The sequence below is a fragment of the Kluyveromyces marxianus genome, chromosome 7, assembly GCF_001417885.1.
Source record: "Kluyveromyces marxianus DMKU3-1042 DNA, complete genome, chromosome 7".
NCBI classification, from domain to species: Eukaryota; Fungi; Ascomycota; class Saccharomycetes; order Saccharomycetales; family Saccharomycetaceae; genus Kluyveromyces; species Kluyveromyces marxianus.
The window spans coordinates 127991-146917 of NC_036031.1; the positions used below are offsets into that span (position 1 = coordinate 127991).

An 18927-nucleotide genomic window follows, 5' to 3' on the forward strand; every position below is an offset into this window, starting at 1 on the left:
TGTAATTTTTGTCTGTATCATAACTAAGCTTAAAGTAGTTGTAGCTTACTGCTTGCGTTAGGTTAAGAGACATCTAGTACTAGGATACCGATAATTTTGAAACCTGGTTTTGTCATAAAAGAAAATGGCAGGTCACTCTCATAGATCATCGGTTAAGAATGGCCACAAGCCATTCAAGTCCAAGCATGCTTCAAAAGGTTCTTTGAAGAAAGTGTTCAAGGGTAAAGTAGAGAAAGAGAGCAAACAAGGGAAGACCAACAAGGTAGTTTCTAAACTGGAGAGAAAGAACCTAGCCAAACAACTAAGGCAGAAGAAAATATTAAGTACTTTGGAGGCCAAAAAATTATTTGAAGGGAACAATGGTGCTAAAAAGATCATCACAGTTATTCCATTAACTGCAGATGTTTATGCTGATGACATTGTAAAGAAGCTAATTCTATCTGCAGAGACTATTGAAAAAACTGAAGAAGACCTAGACTTTGATTTAAAAACTCCTAGTGTTACGAATTTCAAAATCAACAAGTTTAAAACGACTTTGCAAGTTGTTATTCCAGATATGTCCAATTTTATCAACATTCTAGATTGCGCTAAAGTTGCTGACTTTGTTGTATTTGGTTTGAGTGGTACTTCTGAGGTTGATGTTGAGTTTGGTGAACAAATCATTAGAGCTTTGGAATTTCAAGGTATTGCATCATATATGGGTGTAGTAACAAACCTATCTGCAGTACATCCTAAAGAAAAATTCCAATTGGACGTAAAGAAGTCACTAGAAAGTTATTTCCGTCACTTTTTCCCCACTGAGGAATCGATTTTTAACCTTGAAAAACCCAGTGAAGCCCTAAATGCAATTCGAACTCTGTGCCAAAAGTATCCTCGTTCAATCAAATGGAGGGACGCTAGAGGGTATCTTCTCGCTGATAACATCGATTTCATGGAAACATCTGAGGATAAAGGTCACTTAATTGTTCAAGGTATTGTGCGTGGTTCCGGATTCAATGTTGACAGACTCATTCATCTTCCTGGTATGGGAGATTTCAGTGTCAGTAAAATTGAAAAACTAACCGCCTCTAGAAGAGCGAAAAGTTCATCAGAAGCTAGTAATGATGGTACAGAATTCTCTCCTTCGGCAGACCGTGACTCTTTAGAAGAGTTTGCTGCTCAAGATATGGAAATGGATTGGTCGGACTACGAGGATGGCTTTGAATACGATAATTTAACTGCTGCAAGGTACGATGATCACGGATTTTTACCAGGTAGAGAACAAGAAGCCAAGAAAGTCAGACTGCCAAAGGGTACTTCCGAATATCAAGCAAGATGGTATTTAGATGATGTTATTGAAGTCGGCGAAGAAGAAGAAATTGATGAAGATGAAGATGACATTGAAATGGACGAACAAGAGCAAGGTGAAGATTCAATGATGGTTGAAGATGAAGAGGGTTTCCAACAGGAACCCCAAGTTACCGAAATGGACACACAAACGGAAGTTGACGGAGACGAAATGTTTGTTGATTTATCGCCAGAAGAAGAAGAAAGACAACTTAGAGAGTATCGTGAACAGGAAAAAGATGATCTCGAATTCCCTGATGAAATTGAACTTGATCCAAATGCCTCTGCGATTGAAACTTTGAAGAGTTACAGAGGGTTGAAGAATTTGCATAATTGTGTATGGGATGTGGACGAAAAAGATCCAGAATGTCCAAAGGAATGGAACCGTGTGTTGAGAGTGGGCAATTTCAAGAACACAATGAAGAAGCTCAAAAAGGAAGCTATTAGATCTGCCCAAGTGGTTGCTGGTGATACCGTCAGACTTTACATTGATGTCCCTAAATTTATACTAGAAAAGATAGCCGAACCTAAGGCTGAAATATTCGCAGTTTACAGTTTATTGAAGCATGAGCATAAAAACGCCATAGTTAACTTTTCGATAGAGAGATGGGAAGAATACGACAAGCCAGTTCCCTCCTCGGAACCAATAATTGTACAGTACGGAATCAGGAGGTACATAATAGCACCACTATTCTCATCGGCTTCAAACAGTCCAAATAACGTCCACAAATTTGAAAGATTCTTACATCAAAATTTCGTATCTGTCGCTACTTGCATTGCTCCAGTTGATTTCACGCAATCTCCAGCAATTTTCTTTAAGACCTCTCCCACCGATCCAAAAGGTATAGAACTGGTGGGCCATGGTAGCTTCTTGAGCGCTGATCATACTCGTATTTTAGCAAAGAGAATCATCTTGACTGGCCATCCATTTAAGTTCCACAAGAAACTTGTTACTATCCGTTACATGTTTTTCAGACCAGAGGATGTCGAATGGTTCAAGTCAATCCCTCTATTCACAAAATCTGGAAGATCAGGATTCATCAAAGAAAGTTTGGGTACACATGGTTATTTCAAAGCTACTTTCGACGGCAGACTCACTGCACAAGATACAGTTGCAATGTCCTTATATAAGCGTGTATGGCCTAAAACTTCCCTACCTTGGACTGACAAAATAAACTAAGTATATTAATATTTAAGCATATCCACAATTTAGTTATGAATGGTATTCAAACCAACCATCTGAGGCTTGCAGATATCGTTATTACTTTTTCTTACATCTTATACGGTAAGAAATATTGAAAGTAAGAAAGCATTATTCTGCTTAATTATTAATATGAATTTACATATAAAAAATACTTCATTTCTAGAGGAGAAGCGAAACTTTGCTAACGGAATGTAATGTTTTTAGTCAAATAAGATACAGCATACCATTCAGCAGCAAGAAGCCTTGCAGTAATCGAAATAATAACTATGAGCGACACCGTAATGTTTACATGCAACTCTTGCATGATCCAATTTCAATCAAGTGATTTACAACGTCATCACATGAAGACGGAATGGCATCGTTATAACTTGAAAAGAAGGGTTGCAGAGTTACCTCCAATTAGTGCTAGCTTATTCGCCGAAAAGTTACAGCTATCCAGACGTGAACAAGAGCGCAATCAAATCGATGAATTCGGATTCCCTTTATTGAAACCTGTCATTAATAGCAGTGGTTATAAGAAGAAGGGAAGAAGGCTTGGCAGAAGTAAACTGAATACTCTTGACGATCCATATCTTCAAAATAGGTCACAATCCCCTGCGTCTTCCATTACTTCTCGTGTGTCAAGAGCTACTTTTAGAAGCACTGACTTAGAAGAGGACGATTTTTTGCTGGAGCATGGTTTCACGACTGAAGATACTGCGTCTCATTACTCTGATTCAGATTACACTTCAGATAGTGAAACAGAAAGCATCCATACAGATCCAGAATCTTTCAATCCTAAAGAGTGCATCTACTGTGGCAAGATATCTAGGGAACTCGAAATGAATGTCAAGCATATGTTCAGTAAGCATGGCCTTTATATTCCAGAACGCTCATATTTAGTAGATTTGGAAGGTCTACTCAAATATCTTGCTGATATCATAATACAGAATAATGAATGCTTATGTTGCAGTTACCAGGGTTCCTCTATCGAAAGTATAAGAGCTCACATGGATGCTAAGCGCCATTGTATGCTACCGTATGAATCAAAGGCGGAAAGAGCCCTTGTGGCCCAATTCTATGATTTTTCCTCCTTAGAAAATGCAGAACCTGCTACATCGGAAAATGTGGAAGACATTATTTCAGATTCTGAAGAATCTAAAAGTAATGACAGAGATGATTCTATCAACTCCAATTATGCCTTAGTTCGTGTTGATGACTCGGGAGTAGAGTTGCAGTTAGACAATGGTATAAAGGTTGGTCATAGATCCATGCGTAGATACTACAGACAAAACACTCCTCTTGGAAATGATATTCCAGATGATAGAAAAACAGTTGTCGCAGCAGACAGACGTGTGTCCTCTCTTCTAGCTTCTAGACATATGACAAAAGCAGTAAAGCAAATGAAACAACTAGAGAAACAACACGCAGATAAAGCCCTTCATTTGCGCATAAAGAACAGTAATAACCAGAAACACTTTAGAGATGAATTGTTACAATAGTTTATTATAGCTATAGCATATTTGTATATATATATAAACTAAAGAAGGTAAAAAAGTAATACTAGTGTTCAATGGACTTTACTCTCATTCCCAATCTACTGTGAGAGTCATTTGATCTATATATAACAGACTCACTGTCACTTACATCTGGTTCTAATGTGTTATTCATGGCATCAGTAATTGGTGTATGGCTAATATTGGGGTTGATGGTGTTATTTGGTGACAGAATCTCGTTAAGAAGAACGTAGTTATTTTCATTATATTTCCTCGTAGAGCCGTCACAATTATGCTGTTCACATACCTGTTGAAAATGTTCCAATAGATCTTGGTATTGATGCCATCTTGTTGAACCAGATTGCGTAGAACCATTAGATGAACCGCGACCTACACTTGAAGTAGGGGAGGAGTGGCCCGGGCTACTAGATAATGATTGAGAAGCAACCCTACCAACACTGTTTAGCCTATTGTCCAAAATGTGGAACGCTTTAGATTGGGGTAGTACCATAAGGATTCCATACAAGCATTTGTAAAGGTATGGATATTTGTAAGGTTCCAGCAATTGCATACGAAGGCTTGTAAATGCTGGAGACTCCAAAAACTGCACTAATATGTCAATTTGAATTAGGTCATTAACTGATAACTCATAATCAACGTAGGTCTTTAAAATGTTATACGCTAGTTCATATTTTTCCGATATCAAACATAATGACAACAGAGAAATGGGATTGTGCGACCAAGATTTGAAAAGGATACTAAAACATGTCCAGTCTTCCCCTTTCCTTAATGACTTCCTTAAGGCTGAAAGTTCAGGGGCAGTTACTAGATTAGAACTTAATATCTGCACCATGATCCTAGTGAAAACTATATCATCATTGCCATCTAGCATCAATGATATTATTTTGAAAACTCTCTCAGCGGAAAGTTTCAAACAAAGTTGTCTCAAAATGTAATTAGCTCTAGTCTTCAATAACTTTTCGTTCGATCTGAATAACGATAATAAGTTTTGAATGAATTTTTTGAAATAGTTATCAGGACTGGTGTTACACAACAGCCTGAGTAACTCTAATGACTTTGACACCAACCTTTCATCTCTATCAGAGAGAGATTTGAGCAACGTTAAAAATGTGCTGTCATGATGTTCCAATAACTGAGATGGATCTTTATGATGGATTAGGATCAACCAATCCAAACAAGCCTCTTTTGTTGTAGCGTTGCTGTCTAAGAAATGTAGAGTCAATGTATTAACAATTGGTCCATATTTAATTCCCTCAGAGCTAACATCAGGTCGTTGCGTTAGAGAGATCAACTTTTGGTTTACTTTCTGAACCATTTCACAAAACTCAACATCGGATTCATTGAGCAACTTCAACAATACTGCCAATAATTTTGTCAAAAATGGAATAAAGCCATCAGGGTCAATGTTGAGACAAACATCAATCCATTTTAGAACCACTCCCTGAATTTCTGTTTCCGACGATGTTAGATTGTTAACAAGGATTTCAATGATTTTAGGGAAATCCAAATGAATATCTTGCCCGGGTATATAAATATCGCCATACCTGTTATTACCTATCTTCGACATCTCAGTGGAATCAGCAAGCGAGTCCGTTGGATCTGAATTAACATTTTCGATGGCACTTGATGCGTCAACAGACCCAGCAGCCTTTTCATTAGTAGAAAGTTGTTCAAGAGCGTTTATCAAAGATTTTTTTCTTTCACTGATCAATGCCCCATCAGTTCTCTTTATTGGTGTAGAATCCATCATAGAGGCATGCTTTTGACGTTGAATCTCGGTCTCATGTTCTTTCAACTGCTTTTGAATATTAGCAACCCTTTCAACTTCATGTAATAGAACGTCAATAAGGGAGTGTGTGATTACTCTAACATCTTTATGAGAATCCCCCAAGTATGTGAATAGTCCAGATAAGAATGTTGGAAGATATGATATGAGTTCAAGATCTGGGATGTTTTCGAGTACCTGTAACCAACCAACCATAAATATTCTAGTGTTAGGGTCGACAGCTTGAATACGTTCGCTCAAAAGGGGAATAAACTTTGGAAGAGAGAAAGCCAATTTAGATTCGTTCTCTTCATATGGGGGCTCATTGTTAGCTAGCACCTCTCCTGTATGTGGGTCGGTTATTGTGGCCGGCGGAGCATCTTTAGGATCATTATTTACACGAACAACATGCGTAGTAGCACACTCCGAGACAATATCCTTCATTAATCTATCTAACACTTCGGCAGCAGCTTTAATGGATGGATCCGAGTCAGCGATAATCTTGCAATGAACATCGAAAACTTCATTGAAATAGAGTAGCATGTCTCCCTTTGCAATTTTGGCAATATTGTATAAACTTTCACACGCATAAAACCTTACCTGATCATTTTGGTCCCCAAAGCAAGCTAAAACTGGTGGTAGAATCGTATCCAAGTACTTGTTCAAATACTTTGATCCAAGGGCAATTGAAACGGCAGCAAGCCCCATGAGGCCCGCATTACGTGCCATAGGTCTATCTAATGCATAGGCATATTCCCTACACAATTCATCAATAATTTTCTCGAGAGTTTCATGATCACCGTTTTGAATACACTCCCTAGTGAATTTCTCTAGCTGTTGAGCAGCTGCCTTTCGTTTTTCGTATATATTGTCATTTAGACCTTTGGCAATGGATTTATCTGTTTTTATTGTAGTATGAGTTATTAGTTAGTAACGAAATGTTTAATTATCATGACCATAAAAAATAATATCAAACATACCCATTTTTATATATGTAATACTTCTCACAGCTGAGACTTACTAGAAGTAGCTTAATATATCTGGCTTTTGATAGGCTTTTATACGAAGTTGTATTAAATCTGGTGTTTTGTATTCTTATTCCTATTTCTCATTTTTATTATTATGGTCATTTTTCGCGCTACTACAATAACATAGGCTTTCTCACTTCTCTACAGATAAGTAAAGAGATGAATAAGCCAAGAGTGAGAAGGTAAGTACTGTTGGTACCAAAGGACACCATGTCTATCCAGAATGATTCAATAACCCTCCTACTTTTGCAGATTACCCTTTACCGTCAACAGGATTTGGTGCATTCGGATTCCTCGTTAAACTTAGATGAACTTCTTGTAGAGCCCATCGTGGATGAGAGCGTAGTAGAAGCGTTTGTTTCACACAAGCTAGTAAAACTACATGCGCAGGAACTAACATCACTCAATAAAACAACTACAAAAGCGCTAATAACTGATATATTCAAGAAGACTCAAATTGAAGGACCAAAAAATCTAATAACATTAGCGAACTATTACTATTCTCAACGACTTAACTATCTTGAGAAAGAGAAAATTCCAGAGCTAATATCACTAATCAAGCAAAGCTGCGAAGATCAATCGAAATAAACAGAGTCATCTTTTATACTGTGCAAGCTGACTCTTTCGTTCCCTCATGCTCGTGCCTTCCATGCAGTAATATGTTAATAGATAGCATATTCTTGTTCTTTTATTATATTACCCGGGGAGGAAGGTTGCTAAGTAACCGCTTACTTATATAGGATGAAACTGAAAGACTCCGTTTCCTGGCTTCAATAAAGTTAATACTGAGCCGAAACTGTAATATTTTCAACTAATAATGATGAAATACGGATTAATCTATTTGTTGGGAAGTACGTAGTTTATTAGAGCAACTACATTTTGTTATTAAAAAGAATGATAAAATAAAAAGTGTCACAGGTTCAAACCGTTCACATGTAGAATCGATAAATACAATGACTATGATAAAAATCTGAGCACATTATAGGAGTAATGCTAACCGAAGAATAAAATTTGCTGTTATTGTTTCTTGGATAGTCCCCACGTAGCATGTCTTAATGACTGGCTAAGCTTAGTTCTCCGACATATTATTTAGGTCACATGATTCATAATCTGGTTATAGCTAAGGTTTCTTTTGAAGTTTTTTTTTCAGATGCGATGAGCTAAATTTTTCACGAATGAAGAGCGATGAGACGAAATGCATATATAGATTAGAACAGTATCGGTTTGCTAACAGGTTCATTACGATAAGGAAGTTGGAGTTTGAATTCTGCAGCTTGGAAATTTTTTAAGAAGTGAAATCTGCGACATACCTTTAGCTTAAATAAGCTATTATTTCTAAGGCCTGTAGCCATTTCGAACGCTTAAGGAGATATAATTCGCAATGCGTAATCTAATAACTTTGAACCATGGCAGGCTCCAACCGGTATCCCAGACACACCCAGACTTGGAGCTATACACCAGTTGTTTCGATACGTTGTCTGATAGCATAACATGTGTTCTTGGTGCTGCTGATATTGGAATTCTTGAAGTTCAACAATACATGAAAGATGGTACAATGAAAGTGTTATCATCATTCTACATCCAATCCTTCAATGATAAGCTTCTTTCGTTCGCCCATTTTGACGATATCAATCAACTAGTGTTTGTATTTCAACAGGGTGATATCATCTCAGTGACTTATGATCCAACTTCTATGGACTATGAAAAAAGTGAAGTTAGTATTGTGGGGTCGATTGACCAAGGAATCGAAGCAGCGGAATGGTCGCCTGATCAAGAAACTCTAGCATTAGTGACATATGAACGTCATGTAGTGTTGTTAAGTAGGCAGTTGGAGCCTATTGCAGAGACTGCTTTAGAAGTCGATGACTTGAAAATCTCAAAGCATGTTACTGTTGGATGGGGTAAGAAAGATACCCAATTTAGAGGAAAAGGTGCTAGAGCAATGGAACGTGAAGCACTACAGTCTCTAAAGGCTTCTGGCCTTGTTGGAAACGAGCTCAGAGACCCAACAATGCCATATGCTGTTGATTCAGGCCACATCACTGAACTTGACAACCATCAGATCAAAATCTCTTGGAGAGGTGACTGCGAGTACTTCGTTGTGACCACTGTAGAAACCGTGAAAGATCCTGCCGACGAAAGCAGGGACATGGAAAGAAGAGCTCTTAGAGTATACACCCGGGATGGTCAATTGGACAGTGCTTCAGAACCAGTAAACTGTATGACAGAACATTTATCCTGGAAGCCCCAAGGGTCATTAATTGCCAGTATCCAAAGGAGGACCGAGATTCCTGACGAGGAAGGTTTAGAATTGATATTCTTCGAAAGAAATGGTCTAAGACACGGGGAATTTGATCTAAGATTACCATCAGATGAACCAATCTTGGATTTGTGTTGGAATGCAAACAGCGAGATCTTAACTGTTGTATTGATTGATAGAATTCAGTTATGGACAACTAAGAACTACCACTGGTTTTTGAAACAAGAAGTGAACCTAAATAACATACAATTCGCTAAATGGCACCCAGAGAAGGACTTCACGATAATGGTTGGTGATTCTGAGAAAATTACAATCGTTGACTTTGCCTACAAGATGACTGTGGGACCAACTCTGCAACCATTTGACAATGGTACAAGTCTTGTCATCGATGGAAATACAGTCAATATTACACCAATAGGTATTGCGAACGTTCCACCACCTATGTATTTCAGGGAGTTTGAGTGTTCAAACAACGTATTAGATGCTGCATGCAGTGTATCAAATGAAGTGTATGCTGCGATAACCAAAGATGAGCTCATAATCGCCACTATATCATCGTTGAAGGAAATGAAAAAGGGAAAGAGTCCATCTATAGCATCGACTTTAAACAAGTCGCATTTTGGTACGGCTTTTGACGTTCTACGCCAGGTCGCATTCATAAATGATAGCACCGTTGCTATCCTTCTCGATACAGATAGTCTTTCTAGAATTGCTCTAATAGACATCAGCGATACTAATAATCCATCTTTGGTAACTATTATCGAAACATTTGAAAAGGTTGTATTGTTGAAATCCCAATTTGATTACAACTTTGTCGTCTATGAGTCAAGTGATGGTAAAATTACTCAGCTAAGTGCGGAAGGGCAATTAACTCAAATATCCAAGTTTCCCCAGCTCGCATATGACTTTAGAGTTAAGAGAGTTGATTCTGCTGCAGCTGAAAATGATTGGGGTAATGAACAGTCTAAAACTATTGCATTTGGTTTGACGAGCACTGGTAAGCTCTTTGCAAATGACGTCCAGTTGGCTTCTGCAGTGACATCCATAGAAATAACCGACTCTCTTTTGCTATTCACAACTGCTCAGCATAACTTACAGTTTGTGCACTTAAACACCACAGATTTCAAACCGTTACCAAATGTGGAAGAAAATACAACCGATGAGAGAGTTCGTGCGATTGAACGAGGATCCATTCTAGTCAACGTCATTCCTTCGAAGGCTGCAGTAGTTTTACAGGCAGCTCGTGGTAACTTAGAGACTATTTATCCTAGAATTATGGTCTTGTCTGGTGTACGTGCAAATATTATTGCCAAAAACTACAAAGAGGCCTTCATCACATGCCGTACACATAGAATTAATCTTGATATTCTCTACGACTACAACCCAGAATTATTCCTTGAAAATCTATCACAGTTTATTGACGAGATTGACAGAGTTGATTACCTAGACTTGTTCATTTCTTGCCTAGATGAAGATGATGTTACTGAAACGAAATACAAAGAGACCTTGAATGTCGGGTCAGCAGTTGCATTTGAGGTCGCACCACCACCTCCTACGGAAATGCAACTATATATGAAGAAGAAGATGTTTGATCCCAAAAAATCTAAGGTCAACAAAGTTTGCCAAGCTATTATAGAAGTTTTACTCAACAACCAAACTTACAGACAGAAATACCTCCAATCTATTATTACGGCATATGCATGTCAAAATCCACCTGATTTAAAATCTGCATTACAGCTAATAAGCTCTTTAGAATCAGAAGAACAGAAGGAGTCTACTGTAACATACTTGTGCTTTTTGCAAGACGTCAATATCATTTACAAAGTGGCACTTTCGCTTTATGATATTCATTTGACCTTAGCTGTTGCTCAAAAATCTCAAATGGATCCAAGAGAATACCTACCATTCTTACAATCTCTATTAGATGAAGAACCTCTACGTCGTAAGTTTATGATCGACGACTATTTGAAGAACTATGAACAAGCTATTGAACATTTGGCTGAAATTGACAAAGCAACAAACACTGTTTCTGAGGAATTTATCGAATATGTGGAAGATCACGAGCTTTTCAAATATGCTTTGAATATATTCAAATCTGAACCAGCGAGACAAAACATCATATACCATATATTTGCCAAGAATCTATCGTCGAAGCAAATGTATGGCGAAGCAGGTATTATTCTTGAAATGTTGGGCGAGTTTAAAGAAGCTTTGGATGCATACACCTTAGGTAAAAAGTGGAACGAAGCTATGTCCATTGTATTGAGTCACTTCCCTGAAAAAAAGGTGGAAGTGGCAGAGGAATTAGTTTCCTCATTGAGCTTTGACCACAAGTATGTGGATGCTGCTCAGATAGAAATCCGCTTCTTGAAGAATATCAAGGAGGGTATGTCACTTTTGTGTAAAGCATATGACTACGAAGCAGCAACTTTGATTGCTGTTTGTGAAAACCATCCTGAATTGATTGAAGAAGTTGTCGATCCAGCATTAGGCGATGGTTTTGGTACCATAGCAGAGCTTTTGGCAGATTGTAAGGGACAAGTCAATTCACAATTGAGAAGACTACGGGAGCTTCGCCAGAAAAAGGCAGAAGACCCATTCGCATTCTATGGAGAGGAGTCTGAGCATGCAGATGATGTGTCAATTGCCCCATCAGAGACTTCCACCAAAGAGTCCTTCTTCACCAGATATACAGGGAAAACATCAGGTACAGCAAAGACGGGTGCTTCAAGAAAAACTGCAAAGAACAAGCGTCGTGAAGAACGTAAGCGTGCTCGTGGTAAGAAGGGTACTATATATGAGGAAGAATATTTGATCCAATCCATTGGAAGATTGATCGACAGGTTGCATCAAACTCAACCAGAAGCCATAAAGCTCATTGAGGGTCTCTTGAGAAGAAATATGAGGGAACAAGCGTACCAAATTCAAAAGAATTTCATCGATCTTGTGGCTATCTTGAAGGAAAATGTGAAGGAAATATACACCATCAGTGAAAAGGACAGAGAAAGATTTGATGAAGATGGCCAATTGTACTACTTACCGGAGATCCCAGTACCCGAAATCAAAGATTTCCCTAAGAGAAATATCATTGACTTCTGAGATGCTGTGGCCGCAGTCTACCGTTCGAATACGTATATTCTATTCTATTTATTAACATATATATATCTTAACCACACCTCGTGTTAGATTAGAACTCATCAATGGACCGGCTTTGCAAACGAAGAACTGCCTTCCATTTTCGGGCCCTGATTCTTGTATACACCGTCCACATAGTAGTTTTGCTTTATTTTAGCCTCATGATCAATAATGACCTTTTCAAACGCCAAGAGACAGTTTTTAAGTGCATTTGTCAGGGCCTCCTTTTTTGCCTTCGCAAACGCATCTCCCTTCGAGGGCATCGTGGATTTTCCGAATCCACTGGAAGACGTGTATGTATCATCTTTCAACACAAGTTTCACTCTAGCTTCCGCGAGCACCGTATGCGTAGCCGGCTTCTCCGCAGTTTCGCTATTTTCAACGTGTTCCAACGTGATAACCTCCTCCACCTGCGTGCTCCATCCGTCATACCCAAAACACTCGTTCGCAAAGTTGATAAACACATGTCCGGGAATCAACCTCGCCAAGTTGTGTTTCCCATATCGGTTGCTATGGTATATCCTATACGTGTACCTCTCTATCTTAGCCTGTAGCTGTCCTATTCTCTTCACTGACCATTCAGAAGCGGGTCTATTGTACCAGTCCTCTTCTACCTGGAAGTCCTTCAAATCAAGTCCTGTATTAACCGAGTAACTTGTGTTCTCATATGATATATCTGTGTATCTACTCATGGTAAGCTACGATCCCTTTATATCTATTATGATCTGCTTCGCAGCCACTCCCCATCCATACGAGTAAACAGTAAACAGATTTGGCCAAACAGTCAACAATAAAGATCCCCAACTGATTTTCCTCTCCCAGACCGCAGATCCCCTCCAGCAACATATACACTATTCAAAGTTCAATTTCGTCTTGTAGCCTGCTTCAAAAATAAGGTGGCCTATTATAAACGTTATTACAAGGCGTACTCTTGTGAGATGAGCAATGCCGTATTTTTTTTTTTTTTTTTTGAATCATTCAAGTGTGGCGGCTATTGTGTAAGAAAAAAAAATTAATAAAAAAAGTCACGGGAACTGGAACATTCACGTGACTACTAATTTATTGTTTCCGGGTAATATTAAAAGAAAAAGAATAGCCGGGTAATAGAAACGCTGTCTATGCTTTTCGTTCCTCTCTCTCTTTTCTATGCTGTTGTTTTCCCACCCTTCACTATTTCTGTACATGCCTGAGAGAAAGGCCTAGCTGGCAACTCTCACGAAATAACAGAAATATTAAGATGGATGGCATTAAAGAATGTATAACGCGAACAGGTTAAACAGGTCGGACAGGACAGGTTTTTATTTTTATTCCTGTGTCTGAACACCACTGCAAAGGACAATTGAGGTGTAGAAAGCTTTTGAATCCTTCCGTTTAGTACCGATATTTGGCCCATATCGTCTGAATCCGTCGCGCAGGAGGAGACGTTCAAAGCATGGAGTTGATTCAAGGTATCATCCAGCCACCTAAGGCACAGTCCGTAGAAGAAACAATACCTACGCTATGCGACAGACTTGAGAATTCGACGTTAATTAGTGATAGACGATCCGCAGTCTTGGGATTGAAATCGTTCAGCAGGGAATACAGGGAGACTGTGGTTGCTTCGGGACTTAAGTCGCTGATCAATACGTTAGTTAAGGACCAGGAGGATGAGGATTTGGTGCGAGCAGTACTCGAGACGCTATTGATTTTATTTATTCGTGGGGAGGGAGAAGAGGATCTGACTCGTAATTGGATTTCGCAGCAGTCTAGATTGCAGAATGGGAAGTACCCATCGCCGTTGGTGATGAAAGAGGAAAACGAGTCTGTTGACCAGTTTTCCTTGTGGATCACGGACGCATTGACCCAGACAGATGAGGTAATCAAGCTTTTGTTCACCTTTTTGGATTCGTCGGTGTTCCAAATCAAGCTATACTCAATCCAGCTTCTTGAAGCGTTGATAGCTACAAGACCCACAAAGGCAAGGGAGGTTATTTTGAATATACCAACAGGTGTGTCCAATTTAGTAAAGCTCTTGGATGATATCAACGAGCCAATTCGTGATGAAACAATTCTACTTCTTATGGCAGTCGTCAATGACAACTCGCATTTCCAAAAACTAGTTGCATTCGAAAATGTGTTCGAAAAGCTCTTCTCTATCATCGATGATGAGGGTGGCCTCAGAGGCTCCCTGGTAGTCAACGACTGCTTGTCGTTGATTAACAACATTCTAAAGTACAACACATCGAATCAAACTTTATTCTTCGAAACTGGGAACTTACAACATCTAATAAACCTATTAAGGGAACCTTTATCTACGGAGGAAGAGTTTTTTTGGAACGAACAGCGCATTAAAAACGTCAATACAGTACTAGACATAATTAGATTGACCGTCGAAGATGGTAATACCGTAACAAAGGCACATCAAGACAGACTATTTGAAGCAGAAGGTCTCATGGTTGTCTTAAGATTGGCATTCTTCATCCATACACCTAACGATACAAGGTTGACTGCATTATTAACAATCGCAGACATGATTAGAAGTAACAGCGCGATCCAGCACAAATTTTCCCAAATTGATGTGCCTTATTGGGACCCAAGTATGCCTTCAAGCCCAGTATCTGCAGAGACAAAACTCGTACCAGTAACCACTTTGCTTTTGTCTTGGACCCTAAATTTGAATTCTGTACATATTTTCGACATCAGAGTGGCCTCGTTAGAACTACTAAAGTCATATTTTCTCGAAAAGGAAAATAGAGTCTCGCTCTTGGCAGATCAGATCGAAAAATTCAATGAAACGAGCGATAGCATCGAGTCAAATACTAACGCAAGTGTTCTTGAACCAATCTTCAACTACGACCCAAACCTAAATCTAAACCCTTACAAATTGTTTTTCTCTACAGATTTGCTAATGTTCTTCATTTCTTGTGACAAATCAGAAGGTACTACACTTTCAATGCTCAGAGATATCAGTTTTGCTGGCGATATTGATGATAATGATGATGAGAAGATGGTAGCAGTTCAGACTGTTGGTGAACTTTTAATCACCAGTTTTAATTCAAAAGATATTCGTATTCCAATTGCATTTTTGTCCTTTTTGATATTTTGGTTATATGAAGACCCAGTATCAGTGAGTCAATTCTTAAGCAATAAATCATTGATAAACAGTTTGGTTTCATTCGCAGTCCAAGTGGAGCATCAAGACACTTCTCTAAGATGTTTAGTTACCATGCTATTAGGTGTTATTTATGAGTTCTCATCTCCGGACTCTCCTTTGACGAGAAAAGACCTCTATGGACTATTAATTAGCCGGATTAGCGAAGATAACTATTCCTCAAGGATTAAACAATTAAGAGAAAGTGAGCTCTTTACTTCCTCTCCAGAATCTTATCTCGCTCCCTCGTTTGACGAAACAGGTTTGCCAAATATATTCTTCAGCACATACTTTATTGATCTCGTCAATAAAAACATTTACAGGATACAATCTTCGCTGAAAAGACCACCTGATGAGTTACCAGCAGTCAAAATCACTTTTGAGCTCTATGATCAACTTTTAAGTGATTTCCATAAGACAAAACTTGACTTGACTGCAACATCTGCAGAATACAAAGAGAAGGCTGACTCTCTTAACAAAGAGCTTGATAAGGTCACAGAAAAACTCCAAAGAATTGAGGAAGAAAAGAATCAAGCAGAATCAGAGCTAAAAAGAATGACATCTGAGTATGCTGATATGAAAAGAGATTTGGAACAAACTAAAGAAAATCTACACTCTGTATCAACTACTTCGAAGAACCTTGAGGAATTGAAAATAAAGAATTCAACAGATATTGCAGAAAAAGAAAAGCTATTACAACAATTGAAAGATAAGGTTGAAAGATTAGAGCAAGAACTTTTAGATATGACTAACCTTAAACTGAAAGCAGAGGATGGTATCAACAAAATGTCTAGAGAACTCTTTTCCTTAACAAAAGAAAAAGAATCGTTGAAAACTGAGGTAACTAACCTGAACAATCAACTTCAAAAACATGAAAAAAGCTCTTCAACTCAGATTGCATCTCTCCAGAAGCAAATTAATGCTAAAGATCAAGAAATTTTAAATTACAATAAGAGCCTAAAGGATTATAGAGAAAAAAACAATGCTTTTGAAAAGAAAGTGAATACTCTCACGAAAGAAAAAGAGGAGTTGGATGCAAAGCTTTCAAGCCAGACAGCTTTGATTCCTAAACTCACAGAAAAGTTAAAATCGCTGGCAAATAACTACAAAGATCTTGAAGCTGAAAAGGAAGAATGTGCGAAACAATATCTAGAGGAAAATGCAACAATCCAAAAGTCTTTAAATGAAGCCAACGCGAAGATAGAAATGATCCTTGAAGAAAAAACTTCATTGATAAAACAGTTGGATGAACTTAAGCAAAACCACAAAATAGAAACTTTGAAGACAGAAGAGTCACTTGCTCGGTTGTCTACTGAAAATTCAGAAAAAACTGCAACCATAATACACTTACAAAATAGTATCAAAGAGTTACAATCTCAGTTAGATGTGTCATCCTCACAGAATGATCAACTTGAGGAGAAGATCAAAGTTTTGAATGCTAAATGTTTAGATTTGGAGAAGTCATTGAACATCGCAAAAAAATCGTCCGCTGATTCAGCAAGCACTATAGAGGAGCTAAATGATTCTATCATTGCCATTAATGAGGAGTTACAAGCTGTGACTTCAGAAAGAGATTCACTGAGTAGTATTAATAAAACTTTATTGGAAGAAAAAAATAGTTATGAAGATACAATCAAGGAAAAAGACGTTCATCTAGAGGAAGTGAAAAAGAGTTTAGATGGGCTAGAGATTAATATACAACAACTGAAAGATGACCATGATAAAAAAGTATCAGAGTTACAAGACACGATTGACCAAAAGGAATTCAAACTATCAGAACTTCAAGACAACATAAATGCTCTTGAACATCAATCTAAAACCACAATTGATGCGTTAAATTCTGAGATCGAGGCTCTTAACACAAAAATTAAAGAATTTGATTCTTTGCAGGCATCAAGAGATGAATTAACGTCAGAACTTGAAAACAAGAGCCAAAAAATAAAGTCTTTACAGGAAGACTTTGAAAAGAACCTGAAAAAGGAACAGGAAAAGTCCGAAGAATTAGTTTCAAAATTAGCGGAGAAAGACACCAAAGTTTTAGATCTAGAATCTAAGGTCGAAGACCTTACTAAATCAATAGCTTTATCTCAAGAAAAATTGGAAGCCAAGGATATTGAATTGAAAAAGCACGAAATTAATGTCAAGGAAAAAATAGCCTCTCTTGAATCATTGAACCATGCATTAAATAGTGCCAAAAAGGAAAACCAAGATTTGTTGTCCTCACTAGAACAAGAGAAGGCCAAAGCCAAAAAAGAGCAAGAAAAATTGATCGAAAATCTCTCTAGCGCTAAATCAGAGCTAAAGGAAAAAATTGAAGAGCTTGAAGAAGAAAGGAAGCTTTTAACTGAAGGTTCCTCTGAATTGAATCAACAGTTTTCGGCAAAAATTTCTAAACTTGAAGGGACTTTAGAGAAGACTAAAACTAATTACGAAAAAAAAATGCAGGGCTTAGAAGATACCATCGACTCACTTCGAGAACAATCTAAAAAGGTTCATAAGGAGCTTGAGGAAGAAGTTAATAAACTTCGCACCGAAACTGATAAAAGACAAAAATTAGAGAAATTGATCGCTCAGAAAGATAAAGAAATACAAGACTATAAAGAAAAGCTTGACTTATCTGATTCTAATTTGGTTAGCTTAACCGAAAAATTAAAGAGTACCAACGAAAGGTTAGACGATGCCATTAAGAACTCCTCAGAAATGGAAGCTCTCAGTGAAAAAGAGAAAGAAAAAACCTTAGAAGGTCAAAATAAAATCCGTGCCCTAGAGGCCGAAATAGAGAGCACTAAAGGTTTGCAATCTGAAATTGATGATGTTAAAAAAGAACTAGCATCTGTAATCAAGGAGAAAACGTTTCTTTCAAATGAAGTCAAGGCTCTTGAGGAGAAATTATCAGAACTAGAATCAAAAACTGAGGCAGATACATCCCAAATCACATCCTTAGAGAATGAATTAAAGCAAGCTACTGCAAATGTTGATGTTTCCAATAATAAAATTAAAGAAAGTGAAACATTGCTAGAAAAAACCAGAAAAAACCTGGAGATCTTGCAAGATCAATACAATGAAGCAAGAGATAACTTTGAATTGAAGAGTACCGAATTAAATGCCGTGATGAAAGATAACCACGAACTCAAATTAGAGTTCGAAGCTCACAAAACATCTAATGATTCACTTCTAAATAGTCTCAAGAAGGAAAATCAAGAGTTATTAGAGAACATATCTAAATTGAAGGATGAACTACTGCAAAAGGAAAAATCCACAGTTGATTTAGAACAGTCTTCAGTGAAAGAAAGGGAAAAACTTTCTAAAGAGCTCTCTGAGAGTACTTCTAAACTTACAGTTCTTTCCGAGGAAAAAGATTCCCTGAATAAAGAAATCACAATTTTAAAGAAAGAATTGTCAGAATGGAAAAAACGTGCAGAGGATAGATCTGAAATAGATGAGTTAATGATCCTAGTGTCTGAACTAGATGAGCAAAAGTCAAAATACAAGCAAAAACTTTGTGATTTAGGCGTTGAGATATCATCCGATGAAGAAGAAGAAGGATCCGATGATGGTACAGATGAAGATTAGCATTATTACT

General features: G+C 37.8%; 7 protein-coding genes across 7 annotated transcripts; 5 read left to right on the forward strand and 2 right to left on the reverse strand.

Moving 5' to 3' along the window:
* Window positions 1-124: 124 nt before the first annotated feature.
* Window positions 125-2506, forward strand: TSR1 (small subunit rRNA maturation protein TSR1; the record flags this gene model as incomplete). Its single annotated transcript, XM_022821312.1, has 1 exon — window positions 125-2506. The coding sequence occupies one exon, from the start codon at window positions 125-127 to the stop codon at window positions 2504-2506; it is 2382 nt and encodes a 793-aa protein (XP_022677686.1).
* Window positions 2507-2796: 290 nt separating this feature from the next.
* Window positions 2797-4011, forward strand: REH1 (Reh1p; the record flags this gene model as incomplete). Its single annotated transcript, XM_022821313.1, has 1 exon — window positions 2797-4011. One exon carries the CDS (start codon window positions 2797-2799, stop codon window positions 4009-4011), a length of 1215 nt encoding a protein of 404 aa, XP_022677687.1.
* A 61-nt stretch (window positions 4012-4072) lies between these two features.
* VAC14 (Vac14p) lies at window positions 4073-6775 on the reverse strand (the record flags this gene model as incomplete). The annotated part of the gene is made up of 2 exons (XM_022821314.1): window positions 4073-6690; window positions 6772-6775. The coding sequence occupies 2 exons, from the start codon at window positions 6773-6775 to the stop codon at window positions 4073-4075; spliced, it is 2622 nt and encodes an 873-aa protein (XP_022677688.1).
* Window positions 6776-7029: 254 nt separating this feature from the next.
* Window positions 7030-7407, forward strand: SWC7 (Swc7p; the record flags this gene model as incomplete). The annotated part of the gene is made up of 1 exon (XM_022821315.1): window positions 7030-7407. The coding sequence occupies one exon, from the start codon at window positions 7030-7032 to the stop codon at window positions 7405-7407; it is 378 nt and encodes a 125-aa protein (XP_022677689.1).
* Window positions 7408-8200: 793 nt separating this feature from the next.
* On the forward strand, window positions 8201-12178 carry IKI3 (Elongator subunit IKI3; the record flags this gene model as incomplete). The annotated part of the gene is made up of 1 exon (XM_022821316.1): window positions 8201-12178. One exon carries the CDS (start codon window positions 8201-8203, stop codon window positions 12176-12178), a length of 3978 nt encoding a protein of 1325 aa, XP_022677690.1.
* A 98-nt stretch (window positions 12179-12276) lies between these two features.
* RAD59 (Rad59p) lies at window positions 12277-12906 on the reverse strand (the record flags this gene model as incomplete). The annotated part of the gene is made up of 1 exon (XM_022821317.1): window positions 12277-12906. One exon carries the CDS (start codon window positions 12904-12906, stop codon window positions 12277-12279), a length of 630 nt encoding a protein of 209 aa, XP_022677691.1.
* Window positions 12907-13646: 740 nt separating this feature from the next.
* USO1 (Uso1p) lies at window positions 13647-18917 on the forward strand (the record flags this gene model as incomplete). Its single annotated transcript, XM_022821319.1, has 1 exon — window positions 13647-18917. The coding sequence occupies one exon, from the start codon at window positions 13647-13649 to the stop codon at window positions 18915-18917; it is 5271 nt and encodes a 1756-aa protein (XP_022677692.1).
* Window positions 18918-18927: the final 10 nt, after the last annotated feature.